Genomic DNA, 12,480 nt, shown 5'->3' on the forward strand with positions numbered 1-12,480 from the left:
TAGCTGGAATTATATGGTAGATCTATTTTTAGTTTTTGAAGAACCTCCATACAGTGTTCCATAGTGGCTGTATGAATTCACATTCCTACCAACAAGACATGAGGGTTCCCTTTTATCCACATCTTATCAAATGCATGTTATCTTTACTTCCTTCTTTATAACTATTTTAACAGGTGCCAGGTGATATGTCATTATGGTTTTAATTTGTATTTTTCTGATAATTAATGATTTTGAAGATTCTTTTATTTATCTGTTGGTCATTAGGATGTCTTCTTTTGAGAAATGCCTATTCAGATACCTTGCCTATTTTTAATTGGATTATTTGTTTTCTTACTAGTATTTGGATTGCTTATGTATTTTAAATATTAACCCTTTATGAGATGTATCATTTGTAAAAACTTTCCCACATTTCATAGAATGATAGAATGTTTGTTCACTTTTGATTATATCTTGATTTTGCAAATGCTTTATAGTTTGATATAATTTCATAATTTTTTTTTTGCTTTTTTGGCCTCTGCTTTTGAATTTGCAGCAAAAAAATAATTGCCAAGCCAATGTTTTGGAGTCTTTTCCCATATTTTCTTTCATTAGTTTATAATATTTGGTCTTACACTTAAGTGTTTGATTTTTAGAGTTGAATTTTTATAAACAAAAATCAGGATTGTGAGACAATTGTCTACTTTTATTTATCTACATGTGAATATCTCATTTTCATAATTATTAATTGAAGCAACTGCCATTTTCTCATTGTGTTCTTGGAAACTTTGCCAAAAATCAATTTACCATAAATGTGTGAATTTATTTCTGGGCTCCCTATTCTCTTCCATTATTCCATATGTCTGAACACTAATTTTTGTAATATATTTTGAAGTCAAATAGTCCAGTTTGGTACATTTTGCTTAAAGATCACTTTGATTAATTGGAATCTTTTTTGGTTCCATAAAAATTCAAAAATTTCACCTTTTCCATCTCCTTCTCCATCTCTTCCTTCTCATTCTTTTTCCTTATTTTTTTATTTCTTTTCTCTTCCCTCTCCCCCTTCTGTTCCTCTTTCTCCTTTTACATGTTGGACTTCATCAGACATTAGAAGATTAGGTATTCCAGTAATTCTAATCTGACTTTGGGCCTGTCTTTTCAGAAATTCTAAGCAGGCTGCTTAGAGGGGTGGTGTCAAACTAAAAAGCTGCTTTACAGCAAGGGAAACAATCAAGAATGCAAAGAGACAGCCTACAGAATGGGAGATAATCTTTCTCACCTCAACCTCAGACAGACCATTAATCTCCAGGATATATAAAGAACTAAAAAATCATAGCACCAAAAAAAAGGGAAACAAACTAATTAGTAAATGGGCAAAGGAACTGAACTGGCTCTTCACAGAAGAAAAAATATGACTGGCTAACAAAAATATGAAAAAGTTTTCAACATCTCTAGGAATAATATTAATCAGTCTTAAAGAAGAATGAAATTATGGATTTGCTGGTAAATGGATGGAACTGGAGAAGACTATTATGCTAAGTGAAATAAGCCAATCCCCTAAAACCAAAGGCCAAATGTTGTCTCTGACATGCTGATGCTAACACACAATAAGGAATGCGAGGAGGGAAGAATAGAAGTTCACTGGGGGATGAAGTGAAGGGAGGGGGGATAGGAATAGGAAAGAGAGTAGGATGAATCAGATATAACCTTCCTATATTTATATATGAAGACACGACTAGTGCAACTCCACATCATACACAACCTCAAGAATGGGAAGTTATACTCCATGTTCATTTAGGTCTAAAAACCACCACCATCACCACCACCACCACAAAAAACAAAACAAAAAATAAGCAGCCTGCTTAATTTTTCTGAACGTATGGTCATTTCCAATATTTTACCACTGTATGGTGCCCATTCCAAGCTTACCACAAGTCTGCTGTTATATTGTCACTATTTCAGCATTAGAGGGCAGCTTTGACCCAAATCTGTATTTGGTGTGTTGCTCAGAATAAACCAGGGGAGTACCTAGAAAAGGTAGTACCAACCTGTGGTCAGGCACTACAGAATTCCTCTTGGCTTTGGACAGAATACCGTGAATGAACAATTCACAACTATCATAGGACACCCATATATGAGACCACCAACTTCCCCAGGCTGTGCCATACATGGAAGCTACCACAACCCTGCAAGACCAGAGCAGAATGAATACCCACACTGCTAGGGGATGCTTATCATTGAGCAGCGTTTTCGCTGCTGTGACTAAAGGAACTAACCAGAACAATTGTAAGGAGGAAATGTTTATTGGAGAGCTCACAGTTTAAGAGGTCTAAGTCCACAGAAGGCTGGTTCCATTTCTTGGGGCTGGAGGTGAGACTGAACATCAATGGTGGAGTGCATGGCAGAAGGAAGCAACTCACATCATAATGATCAAGAAGCAGAGAGAGAGACTCCACTCTCCAGATACAAATATATACACCAAAGCCATGCCCAAATTCCCACTCTTCCAGCCACATCCTACCACCTCAGTTACCACCCAGTTAAGTTAAGACTCTTGCAACCCAATCATTTTTCCTCTGAACCATCTTGCATTGTCTCACATGTGAGCCTTTGGGAGATACCTCACATCCAAACCATAACTAATATATTAAGGCAATATTACAATTGTATGCCAACATACATGATAGCTTTCATAACATGGTCTATATTAGAGAAGGATTTGCGTGTTGCTGAGAATAAAGAGTATTGATGATGAAATAGTCTATATATGTCTGTTTAGTCTAAATTAGCAATAGTATTTTTTACTTCTATATCTTCTTTATTTAGATTTTGTTTGGAGGATCTACCCAGTAATGACAGAGGAATGTTAAAGTTGCCCAGTATTATTGTGTTATGATATATCTGATTCTTGAAATTGAGAAGGGTTTGTTTGATACACATAGATGCTCCATTATTTGGGGCATAAATATTTACAATTCCCTTAAGAAGTATGAAATTGCCTTTTTTGTCCTTCTGGTTAACTTTGGATTAAAGTCCACTTTATCTGATAATGAGGATAAAAACCCCTGCTTGTTTATGTGATCCATGTAAGTGATATGTTTTTTCACATCCTTCCACCTTTAGTCTGTGGATGTCTTTGCTATGAGATAAGTCTTTAGGAGATAGCATATTGTTGGATCTTGTTTTTTAATCCAATTTGCCAGTCTGTATTTTGATTGATGAGTTTAGGTGATTAATGTTCAAGGTTAGTAATTACTGAGATATAATTTATATTCCCAGTCATTGGGTTTATTTCTAGCCTTTAAAATTCTATCATTATTCTGTATGTTAGGCATTTTCATTACAATGATCTTTGGTGTGTGTCTGTTGTAATTGTGTACCTTCGGGGTCCTGTAAACCTCTTGTAATATATATTCAATTTCAATCTTTAGGTTTGGGAAATTGTCTGATATTATTTCATTGAAAAGATTGTGCATTCCTTTGACTTGTATCTGCAAGCCTTCATTTTTCCCAGTAAATCCTAAATTTGTGCTTTTCATGCAATCCTGTAGTTCCCGGAAGCTCTGCTCATGATTTCTTAACATCCATCTTCTCTCCATTATCAACTTTATCTTCAAGATTATGTATTTTGTCTTCATTGCCTGAGGTTTTGTCTGCCAAGATACCTAGTCTGTTGGTGGTGCTTTCTATTGAATTTTTAATTTGATTTATTGTTTCCTTCATTGTGAGGATTTCTGCTTGGTTTTCTTTTTCTGAATCTCTACCTCTTTATTGAAGTGATCTTTCACTTTCTCTATTTTTCTCTGATTTTACTCCTTGTGCTATCCTTGGCTGATCAGTTTAACATGTACATCCTAAACTCCTTCTCTGTCATTTTTCCACTGTGGTGTTGATGGATTCTGTTATTGGAGTATCTTTATTTGTTTTGGGCACTTTGTTTCCTTGTTTTTTGATGTTGTTTGTGTGTCCACCCATCTTACAGTATGGATCTGAGGCAGTACAGTTTCTATCATGTGGACCTATAGTGTCTGAAGTTTTCCAATACCTCACTGTTCAGGGGAGACAAATAATAACAACCAATGTAAACAACATTACAAAATTAAAATAGTTTCTATAGTTTCTACTATGACATCTACAGTGTTAATTATCACAATGAATGTAAATGGCATGATCAATTATTGCCTCCAATAAAAATAGCAATTTTGCAAAGGCATTTATAATTTCAAATGGAGAGAAAAAGAAGTAAAAAATGAAAAGAAAAGAGAGAATCAAGGAAAACAAGTCAGAGAAAAAATATAAAAAATAATTTTTTTTCAAAAAATTAAAAATAAAAGAATATAAAACAAAACTAAAATATACCAATGGAACATCCTAGTTCACAAAAACTAACCCATGAAAAATAACTGGGTTCAAAAATATTAGAAATGAGAAAAAAAACAAATATGAATATGTATAAATGCCCAAGTACCATTAAGGTCACAATTAAACAGAGTAAAGAAAAGAAGAAGAGAAAAAAAAATCTCAATGAAAAGTTAAAAAACTATTTCCATTGGAATTCAAAAGATTCACAGCTTCTCTTCTCAGCAGGTTTAAGGGGGGGTCATCTGGAACATGATGCCCCACACTCTGGATTGTTGTGGTGAGAGAGGTAATCCACTAAGCAGAATTCCTGGAGGTAGACTTTAGGCTTACGTGGCCTCCAGTGGCCTCCAGGCTTTTCCCTGGAGGCCAGTTGGTCTAGAGATTTTAAATCAGCACACCTCCAGGGCTCAGTACTTGCCACTTTACACTGGAAGATTGTACTCCAGGGATCTCCCCTGGGTTCCATTCCTGTGGTGGAGCAATTCTGAGTTCCCTACATTACCTATGGACCCCATGTTTCCTGGTTTGGGGTGTCAAACTCAGGTTTGTCAGGAATTGACTTCATCAATTGCTGACCCTGCACAGTGCCTGCAGAATGGTTCCTTCCTTTGCCCTCCACACACCACCAGGACACATGGCGCTCCACATCATTTATTGTGCAGTGTGTATTTCAGGTTTGCTGGGATGCTCCATACCCAGACATGCCTCTGGCCTCCCCCCAAAAGTGGATTCCTTTAATTCCCTTATCCCTCCACTATGCTCATGAAGAGACCACTCTGGCTAGTGTTTCAGCTGCAGTGCTGTGCCATTGGGGATTTCTTCCTTATCAATTGATATGATCATGTAATTATCCTTGTTTCGAACTACAATTCTGTTTAATCGAAGTTGCCAAATTTTAAAAAAAAGTATGGAAGATTTTTGATGCTGCTTGGGACTTTGATGTACTAGACCACAAGGAAAATAATAGTTTGTGGAGATAGTATATTGTCCCCTCATTCTACATATAACTTATGTTGATAGACATTAGGATGCACAAGTGATAAAATATACATGTAGAAATTAGGAAAACTGTTTTAAACAAAGATTTTGATGATAACTACCTGGGATATGTACATAAGATTGCTCAGCACCCTGGTTATTTCAAGATTCCTTAATGATTGGGTTTCATTCTTAGCACAATGAAAACTATTATATTTGTCAAAGTATGAATACATTATTATAGGGGTATGATATTTGGTACGTATATAATATTTTTTCTTAGTTAATTTAGATTTCTGTGGAAATACTTAGATGGAATAATTTATTTTTTAATTTGTTATTTTTAGATATACATGCCAATAGAGTGTATTTTGATACATCATACATACAGACATGGAATATAACTTATTCTAATTAGGATCCCAGTCTTGTGGTTATAATACATGATGTAGAGTTTCACTGGTAGTATATTCACATATGAACATAGGAAAGTTATTTCCAACTATTCTTATTGTCTTTCTTATTCCCATCCCACCTCACTTCTCTTCATTCCCCTTTGTTTAATCCAATGAACTTTTATTCTTCCTTCCCTCCTCCTCTTATTATGTGTTAACATCCACATATCAGAGAGAACATTTGGCCTTTGGTTTTGGGAAACTGGCTTATTTAACTTAGCATGTTAGTCTCCAGTTCCATCTGTTTACCAGCAAATGCCATAATTTTATTCTTTATGGCTGAGACATGAAGACAATGTAACAGAATAGAAAACACAAAGACAAACCCACGTATATAAAGTTATCTCATATAAGACAAAGACACTATAAACACACATTGGAAAAACGTGTCCTCCATAACTAATGATGCTGGGAAAACTAGAAATCCATATATAATATAATGAAATTTAACCCCTTTCATCCTGCACAAAACTCAACTCAAAGTAGATCAAGAACATATGCATTGAACCAGAGACCCTGCACCTACTAGAATAAAATCTAGGCCCAACTTTCCATCATGTTGGTTTAGGAACTGGCTTTTTCAACAATACTCCTAAAGCTCAAGAAGTAAAATCAAGAGTCAAAACATGGGATAGTATCAAACTAAAAAGCTTCTTCCACAGTAAAGGAAACAATCAAGAATGTGAAGAGAGAGCCTACACAATGGGAGAAAACCTTTACCAAAATCTTTACCACATGTACCTCAGATAGAGCATAAATCTCCAGGATATAGAAAGAACTCAAAAAATACCAAAAGTACAAATAACCCAATCAATAAATGGGCAAAGAAACTGAACAGGCATTTCACAGAAGAAGAAATATGAATAGTCAAAAAATATATGAAAAAAATGTTCAACATCTCTAGCAATTAGAGAAATGAAGATTAAAACTGCACTGACATTCCATCTAACTCCAGTCAGAATGGTAATTTTCAAGAATACAAGTAACAATAAATGTTGGCAAGGTTGTAGGGATAAAGGTTCACTAGTACATTTCTGGTGGGACTGAAAATTGGGGCAACCACTCTGGAAAAGAGTTTGGAGAGTTTGGAGAGTTCCATTCCAACTTGGAATGGAATCACCATTTGAACCAGTTATTTCATTCCTTAGTATGTACCCCATATATACTACAGTGATGCAGACACATCAGTGTTAATAGGCCCCCATCTCTTGATACTACTCTATTGAGTATTAAATCCCCAAATATAAATTTTGTGAGGATGCAAACACTCAGACAACAACTTTATATCTCTTGATCGTATATTTATGTTCTTCTCACATGCTAAATACATTTATTGCATCCAAATACTCCCAAAAACCTTGACTTGTTTCAATGTTAACTCAAAAGTCCAAAAAGTTTCATCTTATCTAAATATTATCTAATTCAGATATGGATGAGACTCAAGGACCAATTTATCCTGAGGTCTCTTTCTCTCCAGCTGTGAACCTAAAAAAATCCAACCATTTATGTGCTTCTAAATATATATTGGTGAGACAGGCATAGAACGTACATACTTAAGAAGTCAGGAGAGCTATGTTATACTCTCAACTCTGCTTAGATATTTCTTTTGCCAAATATCCCATTTCCTTACACAGAAATTTCACCATCTGCAGAGCATTGGGGCACAAATACAATTTAGTAATGTAGTTTGACACTTTATAAGGATCATCTTTCCCTTAGTTCACAATACCTTCTTCCATTTGACACGTTATCAGGATGAATATTATTATCATATATCCACCAATATTCTGATCATAACCATTTAGATCATCTGAGAAAACTGAAACCATTCTTTAGGGTTTTCTTCTTCCTGAATTACACTTAATGAATTGATAGGAGTGTACGCTTTTTTTCAGGCATGAACTTCCAAACCCTTCTATACTTCTCCCATTACCCAGTTTCAAGTTAATTCTACTTCTTTAGGTATTTGACATAGTAACATCTCATTTAGCAATATCAAATTTTGTCTTAGTTCATTAGGAATGATATAAAAATAATCTTAAACTGTTATTTTTAAACAACAGACACACATTGCTCATGATCTAGAGACGGAGAAGTTCAAGATCAAGGCAGGAGCAGATTCAGTGTTGGGTGAGGACTTGCTCTCTGCCTTAGTGATGGCACCTTCCAGTATCCTCACATATTGGATATAGTGAACAAGCTCCCTCTAGCCTCTTATGAGGGCACTCATTCCATTCAAAAGGCACTCATTCTGCTCTCATGACCTAATCAGCTTGTAAAGGCCACCTTTCAACACGATCTCATTGGGGATTAGTTTTCAACATGGAAATTTGAGGGTCTGCAAACACTCAAACCACAGCACATTGATATCTTGTTTAACCTATTTATATTTCTAAAATATCTGTAGATTATTTTCTCCTTTGTTGTGAAGCAAACACTGATTATTTATAAAAAAAAATGTTTTTAGACCCTGAGATTTTTAAAATATATTCTTTGTTCCTATTAAATGCATAGGATACAGAACTTAATGCAATTAGGGGATTCTTTTTAAAACTATTACCCAATACTTTTCATATATTACAAGATTAAAAATATTGCACCATGACTTTTCTTAGCACACAGCATATTGAGAACACAGATAGAAGGATAGTACATTAAAGGACAGGAAAAAAATTTCTGACATCATAGGACTCAGAAAATGTTGATAGTTTTTAAAATTTTGGACTATCATTTTTCATGTGTTATCTAATCAGAATTTCTGAGTGGATTGTAGGAATCTAGGATATTAATGGATTAATTGACATTAACCAAATATGTTCTATTGCAATATGTACACACATTTTAAGATAAGGTTAATTTAACTTTCATGTGCCCATGTGGTCTTTCATGCCCATGTATTTCATATTTTTGTGCTACTAAAAATCTAACAAAATTGTTATGGGTTTTATCCAGAATTTTCTCCAAAGCCGTGTATGTTGACATTTTTTTCCTTGATGTGGTGGTGTTCAAATGTAGGGCTCTTGGGAAATAATTGGAATAAGACCTCGGTGAATTAATCCGTTGATGGATTACTAATTGAATGGCAGTATCGGGTGGTGGTAGAAACTAGGCATTAGGCCTGGTTTGAAGAAGTAGATCACTACAGGTGTGATCTGGAAGGGTATGTCTTGTCTCCTGACCCTTCCTACTTCTTTTGCTTCTGTACTCTCTTCCTCTACTGCCTTCCTGGCTGCCATGAGGTGAGCATCTTTTTCCTGCCCTGCCCTTGCCATGATATTCTGTCTCACCACAGGCCCAGAATAAATGGAATGGGCTTGACCTTGTTTGAAAACATTAGAAATTGTGAGCCAAGATAAATACTTACTCCTTCAGGTGTGTTTCTCAGGTATTGGTTCCCAGCAGCATAAAGCTAACTAATATACTACTTATATGTTAACGTGCATTTCATGAATGATTAATGATGGTGCTTTTCATTTGCATATTTTCTCTCATTTATCTTCTCTGAAGATATGTATATTCAAGACCTTGGACTATTTCTAATTGACTTGATTTTTAGTTTTAGAAGTTCCCTCTATACACTAAATATTAATACTTTATCAGACATAATTTGCTAACAATTTTTTAGCATTCTATAAGTTGTCTTTTCAGTCTTTTGGTAATGTTTATAGATTCACAATTTTTTTATGTTTAATTTTTCATTAAATTCAATTTATTGCTGGGTGCAGTGGTGCCTGCCTGTCATCCTAGTGGCTTAAGAGGCTAAGGCAGGAAGATGGCCAGTTCAAAGCCAGCCACAGCAAAAACAAGGCCCTATGCAACTCAGTGAGACCCTGTCTCTAAATAAAATACAAAATAGGGCTGGGAATGTGGCTCAGTGGTTGAGTGCCCCTGAGTTTAATCCCCAGTACCAAAAAAAAAAAAAAAAAGAAAAATCAATTTATCTATTTTTGCTTTCAGTTGCTTGTGATTTAGGAAGTATATCTAATAAGTCATTGCCGGATCCAAGTCTTGGAAAGTTTTTCTTATATTTTCTTCTAAGATCTTTGTAGTCTCAGCTTCTATGTTTATATTTTTTATTCATTTCAAGTTCATTTTGCATATCACATCAATATACAAATTCAGTCTCCTTTGTTTTTATATTAATATCCAGTTTTCACAACATTATTAAAAAGGCATTGATTTTCCCCATTGAATAACTTTAGTAGCCTCATTGAAAATCATTTGATCAGGTATAATATCAGTTATTTCTGGGCTAATTTATCTCATTGAGTTTATTTATGTTACTATTGTGACTTTGCAGTAAGTTGGAGTTTTGTTTTTAATCAGAAAGTGTGAGTCCCTTAACTTTTTTCTTTTATTTCAAGACCATTTTGATTATTTGGCATCTCTTGAACATTCATTTGAAATTTAGGATGGGTTTTTCTATTTAAAAAATGTTATTAGGATTTTATAAGATTTGCATTGAATCTCTAAATTTCTGTGGGTTGCATTTTCATCTTAACAATGCTTTCAACACATGACATCTACTTACGTATGTCTTCTTTATTTTTATCAATGATGTTTTAGAGTTTTTACTATACACGTCTCTCTTCTTGGTTTTTCATGATTATAAATGGATTTTAAATTTTCCTCCTTGGTTTGGCTCTTGCTAGTGTATAGAAATGCAACTGACTTTTATATGCTAATATTTTATCCTAAAACTTTGCTAATTCATTGATAGTTGTATCAGGTGTGTGTGTGTGTGTGTGTGTGTGTGTGTGTGTGTGTGTGTGTATCCATGTGCTTCTGTTTATGTATAATAGTTAAGTTTTTCTACTTTTTAGATAGTCTGCAAATAAAATCATGTTATTATGAACAGAAATTATTTTACTACTTCCTTTAAAATATGGATGTCTTTTCTTTCTTGTTCTTACCAAATTACTATAGCTCAAAAAGCCAACAACATGTTGGGTACAGGAGCAAAACTGGGGTAGCATATACATCTTCTAATTCATTCATTAATTTTGAGGGAAAAAAGCTAATTTTTACTCTTGTTTGCTAACCTCATATTGTGAATTACTCAATCACACTTTATGCTATTATTTTCCAAAAATATCCCTACAAAACTAGTTAAATTGGAAAAAGGTAAATGAGGCAAAAATAATCACATACCCAGATGACTAATTATTAATGGCTTACTCAAATGACATGACAAATCATTATCTAATTATGCATAATGGAATGTTAACATATCATATATGAATATGCAAGTATAAATCCATATCATGTACAACCACAAAAATAGGAAGTTATACTCCATGCAGGTGTGAAATATCAAAATACATTCTACTGTCATGTATAACTAAAAAGAACAAATACAAAATTTTTAAAAATGTTAACAATAAAAATACCACTGATATAAAATTCAGAATAATCCTAGCTATAGATATCAAAATCAATGACTATATATAATATTTACAGAAACCATGTGAAGGCAGGCTGCTCAGATTTTTTTCTTGAAAGTATGACTGCTGAGATTATTATATTGAAATATGAGAATTTTTGTACCAGAATCAGAATAATAACATGAATAGAAAATTTTCAACGTGTGCATCTCTTAAGCATGTGACAAACTAATTTTTTTTATTTTACATGAAACTTAGAATGATTATTTTATGTTTTATTTTAGTATTGTGTAAATAAAACCTGCAGAGAAACCCATTTAATGAGATATAACTGTAATGCCACTAAAAAATGCAAGGGGAATGGGGTAAGTAACTTTTTCTTCAGTAATTCTAAATTTCATTTATTATCATGAGTAATTCAAAGTAAATAATTATCCTGTTTGAGGAGATTGAGGGTCTATGTTACTTTAAAACTAACTTTGTCTTTAAAACTGACCAAGATTATTATGAAAAAAATTGAGTTAATTTAACATTTTTAATTGGATTGTACTTGATGTTTATTTAATTTGTTATAAGCATTCACAACCTGTGAAAAGCGTTTATTCTTTTGTATACACAATAAATTAATATTTAACTTATGTTATGAACATTTTTTCTCTCTCACATGCTTAATAATGAAAATGTATGGCTCTAAAATATTTTACAAAAATAATAAAAACATTAACATGCTAAGTATTTTTTATATTATACCTATGAATAGGTTTCCAATAGAAAACTTAGCCTCATTTGAAAAAAATGTATTTTTTTTCTCAATTGTTCACCTATTTTAATCTATTAAGATAAATTTGTTGTACTTTTACATCACATATATTTTACAATTTATAATTTTGGGATTTTTGTTAATTTTCTAAAAGAAGATGAGTATATGATCCAGTCAATGATATATGGATGGACTAAAATTAATAAAATATATTAGTATTCAACTTTGTAATTTTTAAATTGTTTTGATGCTGAAGAAAAAAAATGCTGCCACATTGTCATTAATCTGTTATGAACTGTTAACAAGGAAATAACCATGTTCTGGTTTTCACTTTCAGTAACAATGTTTTCCATGATTGGTTGCATCATTTTGTCCAATTTCCTGTTTTAATCATTCAATCTTAATATTTTTATAAAATCTCAAATCAGTGTTATCATTGTGAAGTTTCATACTTTGCTTTAATCAGATATGAAATGTTTTCTTGGAAGAGTACTACAACTGTCACTAGGCATTCTAGATGTTTTCATTTTGATGAAATATGTAATGAAATAGGACATTCATTAAG

At 33.3% G+C, this 12,480-nt stretch overlaps 1 protein-coding gene across 1 annotated transcript in view; it reads left to right on the forward strand.

Annotated features, from left to right (window-relative positions):
• LOC101971294 (disintegrin and metalloproteinase domain-containing protein 18) overlaps positions 1-12,480 on the forward strand; it is a 142,841-nt gene that overhangs the window by 90,393 nt on the left and 39,968 nt on the right. Inside the window, exon 17 of the mRNA XM_078031361.1 lies at positions 11,440-11,520. Coding sequence (XP_077887487.1) covers positions 11,440-11,520 — 81 coding nt within the window. The remainder of the gene's footprint in view (positions 1-11,439; positions 11,521-12,480) is intronic.

Source organism: Ictidomys tridecemlineatus, chromosome 14, assembly GCF_052094955.1.
Source record: "Ictidomys tridecemlineatus isolate mIctTri1 chromosome 14, mIctTri1.hap1, whole genome shotgun sequence".
NCBI classification, from domain to species: domain Eukaryota; kingdom Metazoa; phylum Chordata; class Mammalia; order Rodentia; family Sciuridae; genus Ictidomys; species Ictidomys tridecemlineatus.